This window comes from Anabrus simplex, chromosome 1 (assembly GCF_040414725.1).
Source record: "Anabrus simplex isolate iqAnaSimp1 chromosome 1, ASM4041472v1, whole genome shotgun sequence".
Taxonomy (NCBI): Eukaryota; Metazoa; Arthropoda; class Insecta; order Orthoptera; family Tettigoniidae; genus Anabrus; species Anabrus simplex.
This window is the reverse complement of record NC_090265.1, coordinates 962,154,893-962,173,523: the sequence shown is the minus strand read 5'-3', so window position 1 is coordinate 962,173,523 and position 18,631 is coordinate 962,154,893. Positions and strand designations below refer to the sequence as shown.

Sequence of the window (18,631 nt, the reverse complement as noted above, 5' to 3'; positions counted from 1 at the left end):
ACCTACCTAAGATGAAATCTAATGCTGAAGATTTCACAAACACCCCGCCCCCGAACCATACAAATAACTTATGAAAGTTAAAATGCTCAACCCAACTGGGCATCGGACACGGACCCCTTGGACCAAAGGCCAGCATGCTAACCACTTAGCCATGGGGCCAGACAACTGCTGAAGGAACGTTAAAGACTTCCAAAGCTGTACTTTCATTATCATCATTGCACTGTGGGCCAGAATGCAATTCTAACTGGACAAAATTACTCACTATAAAATTTAGTTTGAATAGGAACTATGAAAAATGCAATTGCCTTAGGTTATAATACCCACCAGGAGAGCTAGTAGAAAGAGCCAGCTGTACTTCAAGCTGGCTCAGTCAATTAGAAAATGTTATGAATATTAATAGGCCATGTAAACCAAAACTAGCATCCGTGACTGAATCACATCAGTCACCAAATCAAACCATTATTGAAGACAGATTAGTAAGCAACCAAACTGAGGTATGTTATTCTCCTGAATACCAGTACATGAAATATCAGGTCAGAAATCTCCACCAATAATGAGTGATACAAAAAGTAGTTGCCGAGAGGTAAATAGCAACCAAAAGAAGGATAGCAAGGGTAAATCTCTCAATTTATTGCAAGTGAATATCCAATGCATTAGAAATAAATTGTTAGACAATTTTACCAAACTGAGAAAGTAGATGTGATTTGTGTATCGGATCACTGGCTTTCTGAAAATGAAGTAGAATAGTTTGTGCCCCATGGATATACTGTTGCAGATATATTTTGTAGGAGTAATGAAAAAGAAAAAAAGGGACATGTATTTCCTCATGAAGTGCCTCTGCCTCCAGCTCTTGGTTCATCAGTTAACAGTCCCATTTCAGATCAAAATCTCTGTTGAAATATGTGCTTTTTCTTTCCAGCCATTGCTTTTCCTTGCTTGCTACTTTGGATTATCACTCCAGTATGCAATGTGTGAAATGCACTCAAAAAATCAGATAAAAAATTAGATGTAGGGTTTTTCCGGCGTTTGCTCTATTAACCAGCGTTTCGTCTTAGGTCTGACACTAGACTCGTCAGAGTGGGATGTGTCAGACCTTACCCACTGACGCTGGGGTGTATGCAGGTGAACTTATCAGAAGCCTATTTAAGAGGCACAGTCTGATAACTGCATACGGGAGATAAAACTCCACAATGGAATTAATGCCCGTCTAGCAATTCCAGATGGAAATTCTAAGTTCCCATGGAGGGGACTAGATATTTTTCCACCAATAAAGCATATAAAAGTTCACCTGCATACACCCCAGCGTCAGTGGGTAAGGTCTGACACATCCCACTCTGACGAGTCTAGTGTCAGACCTAAGACGAAACGCTGGTTAATAGAGCAAACGCCGGAAAAACCCTACATCTAATTTTTTATCTGATTTTTTATATGCTCTATTGGTGGAAAAATATCTAGTTCCCTCCATGGGAACTTAGAATTTCCATCTGGAATTGCTAGGCGGGCATTAATTCCATTGTGGAGTTTTATCTCCCGTATGCAGTTATCAGACTGTGCCTCTTAAATAGGCTTCTGATAAGTTCACCTACATACACCCCAGCGTCAGTGGGTAAGGTCTGACACATCCCACTCTGACGAGTCTAGTGTCAGACCTAAGACGAAACGCTGGTTAACAGAGCAAACGTTGCCGGAAAAACCCTACATCTAACTTTTTATCTGATTTTTTGTATGCTCTATTGGTGGAAAAATATCTAGTTCCCTCCATGGGAACTTAGAATTTCCATCTGAAATCCACTCAATCAGATCTCAGCATGGAAAGGAGAAAGACCAAAAGTCATAGTGTCAATGCTACTGCAGTCTGCTAAATTAATGGCATTCACTGTTTTTGGAGTACTACCGCATATGTACGGTGTGTTATTATGGGTCGCGATAGAGCACGCACCACTGCAAATAGAGTTACTTTTCTATGAAGAATGCAAGAAAGTGCACGTACTGAGACAGCCTTGATAGTCATGAATTGCTCTACATTATGGTACCAAATGCAGGCAGGAATGTTCGGATACATTTTCACAACTCTATGCAAATATTGTAATGTTAGAATTTCACTCACTATTCACATTACATAAGTCTTTAATAGTGATAAAAAATAGTTATGTTTCAATTAATATGAAGTTGCATACTTGTAGCTTTTCCATCTTCAGATATTCACTATCGCCCATTGATACTACATTAGCAACCGGCGAAGTTGGCTGCTAAAACACAACTAGCAGTAAGCCAGACAGCCTCTTCCAGAAAGGGTAGAAAGTTATTTCATTGTTCATTAACATCTTGCACTGTTAAAGATGCAAAACAGAAACAATCTTCTTCAAACACTTTTGGGGTATCAAAGGGACATCAACTTCTTCTGTAATATATATATGTTTACTGTTGTTGATTCATTGTAAGTTGTATGTTCCGAGCTGTCAGTGGAGAGATGGCGTGGAATGACATCACTAGACGATTAAGTTTGAGTGGTAACTTTAAAAGTAGGAAAGATCACAATATGAAGATAAAGCTAAAATTCAAGAGGACAAATTGGGGCAAATATTAATTTATAGGAAGGGGAGTTAGGGATTGGAATAACTTACCAAGGGAAATGTTCAATACATTTCCAATTTCTTTGAAATCATTTAAGGCTAAGAAAACAAGATATAGGGGAATCTGTCACCTGGGCAACTGACCTAAATGCCGATCAGTAGTGATTGATTGAAAGACTTCCCTGACAATCCCCGACAATTTTGTAATTCCCTAACAATCCCTGGCTTTCCCTGACTTTCCAGATCGCTGGAAATCCTGTTCGAGTACCCTTAAAAGAAGTTTAAACTCAGCAATATGGAGCGCAAGGCAATTCATTCATGAGAACTGGACCAAAACACACTCAGCTTCACAATATTAAATCAAGACAGCCATCCACAAAAGTGTCCAACTTAAACATGAAACCACGATCAGACTCTTGATCATTGTTCAGACAATCAACCTAGTATGGGGCATCTTCTATTGAAAGAATCTACTGATTTGGACAACTATTATATAATCATCCAAGCGAAGACACCATTCGGATAAGGTGGAATGTCAAATAGACATAATAGTGCAAGAGACATCAATTTTAATGGAGTCATGTGCAACCACAACATACTTCATCAATGCCTCAAGACATGCCAATAGTGTTTTATACCACAAAGTTATGAACTGGCTTGCTTGCTTGCTTTTTCAGTGATATCTTGAAAATGGGTGGTGATGGTGATTATTGTTTTAAGAGGAAGTAAAACAAGGCAACCATGCTCTATATAACACTAATCAGAGAAAAAATGGAAGGGATCCGACACTTCAAAAAAGGAAAGTATCGGTCAAAGAAACACCATGCTCTAATACCATCACGATCCGACTGCTTTACAACAGAATCTGCCCTACCATCACTCAACATATTTCTATTGAACAAGCAGGTTTCAGACCAAAACTCAGCTGCTGTGTCCAAATTCTTGCCCTTACCTCATATACTGTATGGAGGCTGGATTCCAATTGTAACTGGAAACATCTGTTGTATTTTTAGACCTCTCAGCTGCTTACGATCAATTTGGATAGAAGGGTTTATATACAAACTAAACCAATTGATTTCTTGTGAAACCACTCTCAAGCTCATCATGAACATGCTCAGTGACAGACTCTTTCAAGTGATCATGATAACTTGAGCAAACAAAGGAAACTGATCAATAGCATTCCACAAGGATCAGTACTGGTTCCTCTCCTCTTTAATCTATCTATATAAGTTATATCAAATCTACCAGAATCTCAATCAAAGAAGTTCTGCTATGCTGATGATACAGTCTTGCTATAAGGCACAGCAGCATCAGTGAAACAGAACAAATGCCTGCAGGTGATCTTGCCATCCTTGAAAGACATTTCTTCAAGTGCAAACTTCAGCAAAGCTCAACTAAACCCGAAGTATCTTGCCATCTTAACAACAAGATAGCACTGTAATTCAATAGCATTGCCAGCCACAAAGTCAAACTAATTTCTCCGACATAAATATGGCATTTGCACAATTTTTAACAGCCTCCTCCACCCCCATTAGCTGCCCAACACACACCTGTACACAATATTTATTACTCAAATAAGAAATACAACATTTTGAACAGTAAAGTACATACAATTTAATAATCATCTGCCAAATAATAATAAAGTTAATATATTTCATTTATACATGAATAATGAAAGTATTACTATCAAAATTACTATTGACCGAGCTCGATAGCTGCAGTTGCTTAAGTCCGGCCAATATCCAGTATTTGGGAGATAGTGGGTTTGAACCCTACTGTCGGCAGCCCTGAAGATGGTTTTCCGTGGTTTCCGATTTTCACACCAGGCAAATGCTGGGGCTGTACCTTGATTAAGGTCACAGACGCTTCCTTGCCACTCCTAGCCGTTTCCTATCCCTGTATCGGTGCGACATAAAGCAGCTTGCAAAAAAATTTACTAATGAACACACAATGTTGGTAATAAAGTAAAAAAAATGCAACACAACAAAATTACACACAATTTTTTCTGGTTTCAAGTAGGCATATTTTATCTTCAATTCTGGCTTCACATTCTTGTGACTGCATTCTTTTAACTTTTTTTTCATCTTCCAACTTTCTTATTTCATCACTTATTCTTCATTTCTCAGCTTTCTTTTCTGTCCTCTTCTTTGACCTTCAGGCGTGTCTTCTCCAAGTAATCCTGGTATTTCTTATGAGCACATCTCACCGATAACAACATTCTATGATTAATTGGTACACATCTGACAACTCCATAGTACAAAATGGTATCATACACTTGTCTTTGTGCATTTATTGACTCCTCATGCACGTTTTCTACCAACATTGATTTATTTATAGATAAGCCTCTCTTTACTGCAGCATTTCCATGAGACAGTATAAGACAAAGCTTTATTACTTGCCAAAGTTCACTTTACTGTTTGTTTTCTGATAAAATGCCAGCAAAGAAAATGTCTAAACCCATATTATTATCAGATACTGAGTTATATTCTTTGAATTTAATTTCCAAAGCTTCCTTTGATTCACAACACAGAAAAATGTATTGTGCTTTAGTCCCATTGGCCTTATTTTCAGTTATTCTATTAGCTTCATGCAACACTTCCAAGACATATTCCATTCAGGTCTGACCAAGACTTGGTTGCTGATATATTATATGTAGGTTCAAACTCGTAAGACCTTTCACTAATCTATACTTTAAAGCACTCTTATCAAACAGTTCTGTCACAACTGCCACTAATATTTTCTGACAATCATGTTAAAAACAAGAATTTATCTCTCTGACAATTTTAGTTCTTAATGTGCCTTTTTCGTACTAAATCCAACATCGACTTTACCTACCTCAATTAAGTTTATTGGGTCCTGTAGATCAAGCAAAATCATACTCCTTAATATCAATGGCATTTGCCATTTTACTACGTTTGCCAAAGCGATTCACCAAACTTCTTAATAGTTCATTCAGATGGGAGTACAAAAATGGAGCAAGCAGTCTGTTACTTTGAAATCGCCTGAGAAAAGGCTCACATTCCAAAGGAATGGTTTTGAAAAAGGCTAGTTTGCATTTTAAAGGGTTTTCGATTTGTTCTTTAATATTTTTACAGGACATACTTTCTGGCAACTTAGCATTTGCAACATATGTCATGATATGCTCGAATACTTCTAAAGCTTGTTCCAGACAATGAACATTTTCAAGCCATCATACTGTACAATACTTCAGTGGGAACCAGTCAGTGCAGTTAACTGGGCCCAGCAAGCTGGTGAGTCTTTGAATAAATAATACATGTCACGCAGGAATGAGTTAAGCTCCCAATTTACAGTCATTAAACCGATTTTAACAGCTCCATTGATGACATGCAAATCACACACTCCCAGGTTCAATAACTTTTTCCCATCAGGACTTTCTGTCTCCATTTCCACTTCAAGCTTCCTGAGAAAGCTCAAGTTCACATTACGCCCATCCATTGAGACCTGCAACAAGTTTTTTCTTTGAAGCGGTTGCAGTCCATAATTAAATTTCTGCAGATCTTGGGCAATAGCACGACCCAGAAAAACACTGTTTCATTATCTAGAAACCACTTTATGAGTGTTGATATTTTTAAAATCTGACAATGAGATCCATTCGTCCTTGTTGTGTTACCTTATTGAGTGACTCATCAAATGAAACTACATAGTCCTCACAAGTTTTTAAATTGTTTGTTAATAACTCACTGAAATGTGGTGCAATACCATGATTAAACACGCAGGAACACTTACTTTCACCAAAGGTGAATTTCAATGCAATTGCACTATCTGGGAACATAAGTTTAAATGTATCACATATATCTGCACAAGAACTCCTCTTGTATTTACTAGCAACAACTTTTAATGCCCACAAAATTTCTGCTTTGGCTACTTCATCTTTATTAAAATAAGAAGTAGCACAGTGTACCGACTTTCCACTTTCTACCCCTGCCTCAGTCTTTACCTACTGTTTCTGTTGAACTAACACATTGTTTGACAGCGGCATTATCAAGAGATCCATGTCCAAAGTTTACACTTCTTGTTTCTGTGGAAATAGTAGCTACACTTCTTAATTCTGTTGAGCTAGCACTACATTTGACAAAACATGACAAATAGAAGATTAAGCCGAGTCGGAGCGCCTAGAGACATAATGAACAATCATGCAGACTAATCAAACTAAGAAGGTACTTAAGTTCAACAAGCCAAGAAAGTTCTCGTATTTGGCAACATTATGTATCAATTCATTTATGAAGGTTGGTAAGTTAAAGCATCTAATTGATATTTTGGATCAACACAAAATTGTGACCACAGCTCTTCAAGAATTACGTAATACTGATCAGAACCCAACTGAATCAGGTGGGTATTGTCTCTATAAAGGACCCCCAGGTGGGAGAGTTATGAGGAATGTTCCTCAATTTGGAGTTGGTTTCTTGGTACACAACAGAATTCTAGATTCCATTATTGATTTTTCCTCAAATTCCCCACGAGTAGCATTGTTAACGATTAGAGTGGAAAACAAGATAGCCTTATACACACTGATAAATGTTCATGGACCAACAAATGAAAAAAACAGAAGAATGGTGAACAGTTAATTGAATTTTGTATTAACCCTGGACTAATTTTGGAGATAACAAGGTTTAAAAGAAAACTGCATAAATTAATGACTTAGAAATGTCCTAATTTTAAGTTAGGTGAGTCTCAGATAGATCATCTGGCCATGGATCGTAAATTTCATAAAGAAATTTAATTTAATTATTTTAATAAAGATGAAGTAGCCAAAGCAGAAATTTTGTGGGCATTAAAAGTTGTTGCTAGTAAATACAAGAGGTGTTCTTGTGCAGATATATGTGATACATTTAAACTTATGTTCCCAGATAGTGCAATTGCATCGAAATTCACCTTTGGTGAAAGTAAGTGTTCCTGCGTGTTTAATCAGGGTATTACACCACATTTCAGTGAGTTCTTCGTGGTGTCGATGTTGATTTCAAAACACAACTTAATAGTGATGAACTGAAGATTATTTTGAATTTGATCTGTGTCCCAGAAATAAAACACCTCTGGTAAAGATCACACCACTGGTTTGCGTTGAAGTGCATACAGCTATTGATTCACTTAAAAATTTTAAAACGGCAGGAGAGAATCAACTAGTAGCGGAACTTTGGAAGAATGCAAATGTACAGACTATTCAGAATTTACACAAACATCTCACTGACATTCAGAATACCAAAAAACAGCCTGAAGAATGGAATGCTGCAATTATACACCCACTATATTAAAAAAATGTGATAGATCACACTATAGTAATTATCGAGGAATTTCTTCGCTGGATATCACTTGTAAGATTTTTTTGAAGATTTTATATTCCAGAATTCATGAAGAACTCGATAGTGAATTTGGTGAATATCAGGGTGGTTTTCATCCAGGACGAAGCTGTCCAGGTCAAATTATCAGTCTCAAATGGATTATAAAACATCACAGGATTATGAGCAAAAATATAGTGATCACTTTTGTTGATTTTCAAAAAAGCTATCCATGTCTATCCATCGTGAATCATTATTGCATATCCTTACTGAATTTGGTTCACATCGGAAACTTGTTAACCTTATTGCGGTCACTCTTAGAAATATAAAATCTAGAGTTATGTTCAGAAATGAAATCACTGAGCCATTTGAAATTCATACTGATCTTCGACAGGGAGATGGATTATGCCCGTTTGTTTAATTGCGTGATGGAAAAAATTATGCATGAATGGAATAAGGTTATGTCCACTGAGTGTTAAGACTGGAAGAAATATTCAACTAAATTGTCTTGCATTTGCTGATAATCTAGCATTATTAGCAAATAGTATTGAAGAAGCTAAATTTCAAGTAGAGGAATTGGGACAATGAGCAGCGAAGGTTGGATTAAAAATTTATTTTGAGGAAACAGAAATGATACCATTTTTTCAAGTTGACACTTCACATATTATGTTAAATAATACTCAGAAAATAAAGATTGTAGACAAATTTAAATATCTTGGTGAGATAACTTGGAATGCTAATGAGAAAGCATCCACAGATAGTATAACTCAAAAATTGAGACGAGCACAACAAATTACTTGGCTGAGTTAGCGTACAAGAAACAGTCTCTTTCGATTAATGCTAAATTTCGACATTATTACTCCATCGTTAGGCCAGAAAAACATATGGAGGTGAAACATTATTTAAACTGAATACCCAATCAACAACAGACAAAGTGCAGAAAATTTATGGAAGAATTCTTCGGAAAATTATTAATTTAAAAAAACAGATTGATGGTCAGGAGACTTTTGCCAAATTCAGTACTTTACAAAGAAAGTGAATCGATCATTGACACAATGCGAAAACGGAAGACTGCATTCTTTGGACACATATTCCGCTTACCAAATACTAGACTCCTTAAACAAATTTTTTATTTCTTTTGGAATAGTTAAACAAAAAACACATGGTTTAAAGAAATACAAATGGATTTAGATGAATTGAAAATAACTAAAGATCAAATTGAAAATAGATAAGAGAAATGGATTCTAAATAACAAGTACACAAGACTATCACTAAAAATATTGCAGCGTAAGTAGTATGTTATATCTACAGAAGAAAGGCTCTTTGCTTGTCAAAATTCACGCCATCCCGTCCTGTATACGTGCCAGGAACTACGGTTTAATCTGCTACTTCCAACCACTTCCAGCTACATTAATGCCCCACAAGATTTATCGGCAAAGAGAGAAGAAATCTGAAATGACTTCTTTACCACTAATGCGATGTTATCGCAAGAATGGAAACTAGCAAATTACAAGCTGTGGCACACTGTGACTAGGTTCCCAGAGCATGGTTTTCACTGTAAGTTATGCAGAAGACCAATGTTTCATCACCCTGACTCAAACTGTGTATGCTCTCATTGCGGGGAGCCTTGTAGTAGATACCATGCCACTTCCTGTACACAGAGACATGAATCACTGACAAAGTTTTGTTTAACAGAATTGTACGACTTCATACATATCTATATGGCCATTGGCTGCAGTTAAACTTTCTTGTATAAGGTTTAATTAATTAATAAATAAATAAATATACAGGATTGAATAGGTGAACCTTCTCGTCCTTGTTCATAGTGATAAATATAAATATCTATATATATAAAATAAGAGTTTTGTCTGTACATTGCTCAGAATTTAAAAAGGATGGCATTTATGTATCAGTCATGTCCACAGTAACAAGGAAATGCACTTTTTAATTTTCCGTAATGTCTGTCTGTACGTATGTATGTATGTACACGCATCACAAGAAAACGGCTGAAGAGAATTTAATGAAATAAGCCGCTACAATCTAGGCTATAAATAATTGTATTCACCCTGAATGAAATGGTAGTTTAGGGGAAGGCCTAAAATTTAATTCTCAAATATTTATGTTATTATTGGTTGTATTTTAATGAAAATTGGTATGCAAAGTCAAATAATTTCTATAATCTAGGATATAAATAATTGTATTCATGCCGAGTGAAATGGTAGTTCAGGGGAAGGCCTAAAATTTAATTCTCAAGTATTTGTTGTTAGAGGTCATATTGATAAATACTACATAACTAAAGTAATATAGTATTAAATTTTCGATAATTTATGTCTTATTATACAGTGTTACCGTACCGGCTATGATCACAAAGATATTCATAATTTGTATTTTTGTTACTAAGTCCATATCAGCGTCGAGTCACGAGAAGACGGGTGAACAGAATTTAACGAAAATCGGTATGTAAAGTCGGAGAATAAGGAACTACAGTCCACGCTATAAATAATTTTACAAATCACAGAGACAAAAGAAAACTAAATGTGAAGGCCTACAATGTAGAAAGCTCATAAAATTGATTAACAATAACATTACATTGACCATTGTTTTTGTGTGTGCTTTGCGTCTTCTGTTGCCACTCATCTCCGGTAGATAGGAATACTGCTACGTACCGAGTATTTTTTATTTGCTTTACATTGCACCAACACAGATGAGTCTTATGGTGACGATGGGATAGGAAAGGCCTAAGAGTGTGAAGGAAGTGGCCTTGGCCTTGATTAAGCTACAGTCCCAGCATTTGTCTGGTGTGAAAGTGGGAAACCACGGAATACCATCTTCAGCTCTGCCGACAGTGGGGTTCGAATCCACTATCTCCCGGATGCAAGCTCACAGCTGCGCATCTCTAACCACACGGCCAACTCGCCCAGTCGCACAGAGTGTAACAGCCTGCCTGAATATTGATGGGAAGTAGCTGGGGAGTTGGATAACTTTCTTCTTTAGCATGCCATTCCTCTGGTTCATAAATTTTCTGATATTACTGGTACGTAACACACTGGTTCATCATAGCAGTCGAGCTATTCAATACCTACTCTGAGGCACTGATTGGAATGAACAGTGTGCATATTTAACGGAATAATGGCAGAGGAGTGTTCACGGCTGTCTGCGGCCTGGTCATTCCAGCTCTCGAAATTTGGACTGCTAGATTGGCACCGTAGTAGTTCGTTAAAAGTGATTAAATGTGCGGTTTTTCAATTGATCGAGTATTTTATAATTATGGTAACATTAATTTTAATCGCTACATTCCTACTGACGTTTTTGTAATGACCTATGTTGACTTCAGTTAGGAAAACCACAAAGTCGGTCTTTCTGAGAATCCCGTAGCGAAGCATGGGTACATCAGTTAGTATATATATAAAATAAAAGCGTTTTGTCTGTACATTGCTCAGAATTTGAAAATAATGGTATTTCTGTATCGGTCATGTCCATAGTAACAAGAAAATGCATTTTTTACTTTTCCGTAATTTCTGTCTGTATGTATGTACACGCATCACGAGAAAACGGCTGAAGAGAATTTAATGAAAATCGGTATGTGAAGTCGGGGGATGATCCTCTACAATCTAGGCTATAGATCATTTTACTCACGCTGAGTGAAATGGTAGTTTAGGGGAAGGCCTAAAATTGAAGTCTCAACTATTTATGTAATTAGTGGTCTAATGAAAATCGGTATGTGAAGTCGGGGGATGAGCCTCTACAATCTAGGCTATAAATCATTTTACTCACGCTGAGTGAAATGGTAGTTTAGGGGAAGGCCTAAAATTGAATTCTCAACTATTTATGTTATTAGTGGTCATATTTTAAAGAAAATGGGTATGCAAAGTAGGGGAATAAGTTGCTACAATCTAGGCTATCAGTAATTGCATTCACGCTGAGAAAAATGGTAGTTTAGGGGAAGGCCTAAAATTTAATTCTCAAATATTGTTGTTATTGGTAGTTGTATTTTGATGAAAATCGGTATGCAAAGTCAGGAAATAAGTTGCTACAGTCTAGGCTGTAAATTATTTTATTCAAGCTGAGTGAAATGGTAGTTTAGGGGAAGGCCTAAAATGTAATTCTAAAATATTTCTTATTAGAGGTGTAATCGATGAATGCTACATAATTAAGGTTATATAGTATTAAATTTCCTATTATTCATGTCTTATACATTGTTACCGTACTGGCTATGATCACAAACATATTCATGAATTTTGATTTTTGTTACTAAGTCCATATCAGCGCCGAGTAACGAGAAAATGGGTAAACAGTATTTAATGAAAATCGGTATGTAAAGTCGGAGAATAAGAAACTACAGTTTACGGTATAAAATATTTTACAAATCACAGAGTCGAAAGAAAACTAAATGTGAAGGCCTACAATATAGAAAGCTCCTAACATTGATCAACAATAACATTACATTAACCATTGTTTGTCGTGATGTGCTTTGTGTCTTCTGTTGCCCCTCATCTCTGGTAGATAGGACTACTGTTGCGTACAGAATATTTTTTATTTGATTTACGTCGCACTGACATAGATATGTTTTATGGCGACAATGGGATAGGAAAGGGCTAGGAATGCCTTAGGCCTTAATTAAGGTACAGGCCCAACATTTAATTGGTGTGAAAGTGGGAAACCACAGAATACCATCTTCAGCGCTGCCAACAATGGGGTTCGAATCCACTATCTCTCGGATGCAAGCTTACAGCTGCGCACCGCTAACCACACGGTCAACTCGCCCAGTCGTACAGAGTGTAACAGCCTGCCTGAATATTGATGGGAAGTAGCTGGAGAGTTAGACAACTATCTTCTTTGGCATGCCATTCCCTTGGTTTATAAATTTTCTGATACTACTGGTTCGCAACACACTGGATCATCATAGCATTTGGGCTGTTCAATCCCTACTCTGAGGCACTGATTGGAATGAACAGTGTGCATATTTAGCAGAATAATGGCAGATGAGTGTTCATGGCAATCTGCGGCCTGGTCATCCCAGCTCTGGAACTTTGGACTATTAGACTGGCATCGCAATCTAACCGCAGTACTGTTCATTAAAAGTGATCAAACGTGCGGCTTTCCATTTGATCGAGTATTTTATATGATAGAATTGCTTTTAATCGCTACATTCATACTTACGTTTTTGTAATGACTTATGTTGATTTCAGTTAGGAAAACCACAAAGTCAGTCTTTCTGAGAATCCCGTAGCGAAGCACGGGTACATCAGCTAGTATATACATAAAATAGTTTAGTCTGAACATTGCGTAGAATTTGAAAAGAATGGTAGTTATGTATCGGTCATGTCCACAGTAACAAGGAAATGCACTTTTTTTTTTTAACTTTTCTGTAATTTCTGTATTTATGTACGTATGTATGTATGTATATATGAAAATCGGTATGTTAAGCTGGAGGATGAGCTACTACAATCTAGGCTATAAATCATTTTACTCATGCTGAGTGAAATGGTAGTTTAGGGGAAGGCCTAAAATTTAATTATCAAATATTTATATTATAGTATTCCTATCGATAAATAAAGCAACGGGAAACTACCTCTCTCCTCATTTCCCTAGTACGCCTCGTCAGTGACGCCTAGGCTATTTACGACAGCTGTTGGCGGAACTGCAGAGGATCAAACCAGCCTTCGGGCTGAATACCCTACATACATACAACTAAAGTTATAGTCTATAGAATTAAATTTCCGATCATTTAAGTCATACATTCTTACCGTACCGGCTTTGATAACACAGACATTCATGAATTCGTATTTTTGTTGCCAAGTCCATATCAACGCCGAGCCACGAGAAAATAGGTCAACAGAATTTCAAGAAAGTCGGTATATAGAATCGGGGAATAAGAAACTACAGTCTAAGTTATAAACAAATTTGTTCGCCCTGTATGAAATTGTAGTTTAGGGGAAGGCGCCTAAAATTTAATTTTTAAATACCTATGCTACTGGTCCTATCGAAAAGTACTAAATAACAAAAGTTATAGAGAATACAATTTCCGACCCTTTATGATTTATTTAATTTTACCGTACTGACTATGATACGAGTGGTATTTCAGAGTCGGAAGAAAACTAAATGTGAAGACCTACAACATTGAAAGCACATAACATTGATCAACAATAACATTACATTGACCATTGTTTGTGGCGATGTTTTTTGTCTCTTATGCAGCCACTCAATTCCGATAGATGGGATTACTGATGCGTACCGAGTATAACAGTCTGACTGAATACTGGTGGGAAACATCTGGAGTGTTAGAAAACTTTAGCATGTCATTCCTCTGGTTCATATATTTTCTGATACCGTACTGTTGGTACATAACTCACTGGTTCATCATAGCATTCCAGCTACTTGATCCCTACTTTGATGCGCCGTTTTGAATGAGCAGTGTGTACTCTTAATGCAGAGGCTCACTTAGTAGCAGCAGCAGCAGCAGTAGTAGTAGTAGTAGTAGTAGTAGTAGTAGTAGGAGGAGGAGGAGGAGGAGGAGGAGGAGGAGGAGGAGGAGGAGGAGGAGGAGGAGGAGGAGTATGACCTGGTCTAGAATTACAATTTAGGCATATTCCAAATTATAGCAACATAATTCATTAAATAACTCAAAATTCAACCCTGAAAACAACCGTTTCTTAAAAAAGAGCTTCTTCCTCTCCACATTTATTAAATTCTACATTCATTTTATTCAAAATTAGCAATGAAGAGGGGGTTTCTCCTCTGGCTTGGAGGTAAAAATTGCCAAGTCAGATAGATTTTTCCACCGCCTGTGCCAACTCATTGGGTACTCCTAGGAAACAGATTATTAAAAAGGCATAGTTTTTGCCCTGGGACTCTCCACTATTCGCCCCCCCCCCTCCCCCCCGAAAAAAGACTAAATGTGTTCATGGATCATGGCTGTCTGCGGCCTGGTCATTCCTGCTCTGGAACTTTGGACTGTTAGATCGTCAGCGTAGTACTGTTCGTTAAAAGTGAGAAAATGTGTGGTTTTTCATTTGATCAAGTAGCCTATTTCTTGTGAAATCATTGCTTTTACTCGCGCCATTCCTGCTGACGTCATTGTAATGACCTATGTTCATTTCAGTTGGGAAAACCACTAAGACAGTCTTTCTGAGGATGTAAAAAGGCAGGTGGAGAGTGAGTGATTGCCATTATAAAGCAATTCCCCAACCTGATTGTGATTGATGGTAGTCAAGCGGGCCTACCATTACAATGAAAATTCCCTAACGCAGTCTTCATATGAGAAAAGGCGTTTGGTGATTTCTCCGTCGCATTTCTAGGGTAGTGTTAAGAACTATGCAATTTAATACCTTGCTCACAGCGTGTACTCCGCCTAACAGTATACAATGTAGAATTCCGTAGCAAAGCACGGGTACATCAGCTAGTCATCAATATGCACCAAAATGAAATTCATTACATATGAAAGGCTAAACTGTTAAGAGTTAAAATGCTATAACATTGGAAACAAACATCTTCAAATAGTTCAATAGTGGCATTATCGCCGCTGAACTCTGCCGACAAAAACTGTCGGCACTCGCCGATAGGAAAACCACCAGGCAGCCAGTTCTTAATTCAAATGCTCTCACTCTCCTAAGCATACAACTTCGGGCAAACGAACCGTCTTTTTAATTCAATATAGGCCTATAGGCCTGACTTATCCAACATTTCCCAAGTCCCAGAAGTTCTCCCATCTGAGATCAGACATGCTATAAACAGTATGAAAAAAGAATCAGTCGCAGGTAGCGATAACCTTTCAGTTAGCGTTCTCAAACTTGCTGGCGATGAAACTTTAAGCCACTTGGCAAAAATATTCACGTCTTGTCTACACAATGCATTCATCCCTCCATCTTGGAACAGAGCAATGATAATTCTCCTGCACAAAATGGGGAACATACATGACATCAGAAACTATCGTTCTATTAGCTTGCTTTCTGTCCTTTACAAGGTTTCCACCAGGGTACTGACAAACAGGATCAGTTCAACGCTTGATTATGCCCAGCCAATTCAACAAGCTGGTTTCCTCCGAGGTTTAGGAACAATCGACCACATACTCACCCTTCGTGAAGTTATCAGCAGAAGTAATGAATATCAAATGCCGCTCTGTCTAGCCTTTATGGACTTTGAAAAGGCTTTTGACTCGGTGAGCCACGCTGCTGTTATGCAAGCCTTAGCCAAACACGGCGTCGATGCTGCCTACATAAGAGTACTCCAGCATATCGACGAAACCTCTTCAGCCTTCGTGAACGTCAAGGTGCCAAACATGGATTTTCCCATTCAAAGAGGTGTAAAGCAAGGCGACCCCATAACTCCCAAGCTGTTCTCAGCAGTATTAGAAACGGCCATGTCAAAAATCAACTGGCAAAGTACAGGAATCAAAATCAATGGGAAAAGGCTGAATAATTTAAGGTTTGCAGGCGACATTACACTTTTGGCCAACGGCATTGATGAACTACAAAGTCTAATACAAGATCTTGTCTCAGCCTGTCAAAAAGTGGGACTATCCATGAACCTTTCTAAAACCAAAGTAATGCTCAACAAATGGGCTCCAGCAGGAAAGCTGCATGTGGGAAAATCCACAACAACAGGTCAATGAGTTTGTCTATCTTGGGCAGCTTGTAAACATGAAAGGGGGCTTAAGACCGGAAATCTTCCGACGTATCAAACTAGGATGGCAAGCTTACAGAAGAAATTCTTCAATCTTCAAATCCAACATGCCAACCCACCTGAAGAAGATAGTCTTTGACCAGAATGTCCTACATGTACTGATTTATGGTTGTGAAACCTGGACATTGAGCGAGTATGTTAAGCAAAAACTCAGAACAACCCAAAGAGCTATGGAACGGTTCATGCTAGGCTCCACCAAGAAAGACAGGAAGAGAGCAGATTACATCAGGTCAGTCACAAAGGTCAGTGACATTATAGAAAGGGTGTTTACCCTAAAATGGCAGTAGGCAGGCCATGTTGCTCGGAGAACTGATGGTAGGTGGACAAAGCCTGTGCTTGAGTGGAGTCCGAAAGATCATCTGAGACCTAGGGGAAGACCACCGGACAGATGGGATAAAGACATCCGTAAGATTACTGGGATCAATTGGCAGAACATCGCTCAAGACCGTCCCAGATGGAGAGACCTCATGAAAACCTACCTTGCTTCGGACTTAAACAGGCCACATCTTAAAAACGATTGAATATGGCTGATAGTGATAGTGATAGGCCTACATAGAACGTGTGTGATTTACGGGAGCTAAATTTTTACTTTTTTTTTTCACAGAAAGAAAGAAGTAAAATAACTTACCTAGATCAGGTTTGCTCAATTCATCTTTAAAGAAGTTCTGAATGCTCAGTACAAGATCCTTAGCGTCAGACGAACTGTTAGTTAGTATACATCTATTCAAACCCTCCAACAGTTTACTCAGATCCTCAGCCATATCACATCACGATGACAGGGAACTGTTAAAAAAAATTAGAATAAAAAATTGGAATCGAAATGTAAACATGATCTAATGACATCGTCAACACATTTTACCTACGCATAACCTCTAAGAATGTACCTGATCGTTATAAAAGAGTGCCCAAATAATCTACAATAGTTGTATACAATCCAAAAAAAACACCATCTATTACAAAGGTCATATTATGACTGACTTAAATGAGAGATAATGACGTATGACATCAAAACATGATCAACGTCAAACCATTCAGAACTTCGCGGCGGAAATCTCTCACGCAGTACCAAAGAGGAAAGTATAGGTGAGAGAATTCGAGATGTATCTCAATTAGGCCACTAGGCGCAAGTAGTTTCAGTCTTCGATCAGAGATAGAACCACAGCCCATTTTGTGCAATACCTTACTGCTATTATCAACAGATAGCGAAGAGAAGTGAAATTCGGCGCAGAGACACACATCCGGTTATGCCTATAGCATCTAGTGATGAGCGATACCGTGATTTGTGAGTCACAGCGTGATTTGATAACGTGATTTTCTGATATCAGTGATTTTTAGTCGTGACGTGATCAAATACTTTAATATGATAATACCGGACAGCTTGCTGTTTTCAGCGAGAAAGCCGATAGTGCTGCTACCTACATGGCTTGGTGTGACCAACTTTTCAAAACATGCTGCCATCTGTATGATTCTTGGCGCACTATCGTGTTGCTTATAATGTACTGTAGGTGTTTGTCACTAAATAATCTTACATTGCAGTTATATTCCATGAAAAGTGTTATGCGCTGAACAAATTACCCAGCAAGATAATGGGCATGGGAAATGATAAGGACAGCAAGTATTAAAAAGAAGTAATGACCTTGCATCTGTGTTGAGGTTACATTCTACGCCCCTTATATTAAGAAATTTAATCAAATAGCCTACTGAAATGTTTTTTTGCTAGTTGCTGTACGTCGCACTGAAACAGATAGGTCTTATGGCGACGATGGGACAGGAAAGGGCTAGGAGTGGGGAGGAAGCGGCCGTGGCCTAAATTAAAGTACAGCCCCAGCATGTGCTGGTGTAAAAATGGGAAACCACGGAAAACCATTTTCAGGGCTACCGACAGTGGGGTTCGAACCTATTATCTCCCGAATACTGGATACTGGCCGCTCTTAAGCGACTGCAGCCATCGAGCTCGGTTACTGAAATGTTAGTGGGACGTAAAACTAATAATAATAACAAATATGCAACTCTAGTATGCTCAAGCTTGAGGGTCCATATTGTTAAAAAGTGCCATAAATTTCACAATCGAAAACTTGTGGG

General features: G+C 37.9%; 1 protein-coding gene across 1 annotated transcript in view; it reads right to left on the bottom strand.

The window, feature by feature from the left end:
- LOC136857637 (DNA-dependent protein kinase catalytic subunit) overlaps positions 1–17,579 on the bottom strand; it is an 873,484-nt gene extending 855,905 nt beyond the window's left edge. The window contains exons 1-2 of the mRNA XM_067136445.2: positions 17,434–17,579; positions 17,178–17,332 (exon numbers count right to left, since the gene is read on the bottom strand). Of these exons, the coding sequence (XP_066992546.2) occupies positions 17,178–17,310 (133 nt within the window). The 5' untranslated portion in view covers positions 17,311–17,332; positions 17,434–17,579. The remainder of the gene's footprint in view (positions 1–17,177; positions 17,333–17,433) is intronic.
- Positions 17,580–18,631: the final 1,052 nt, after the last annotated feature.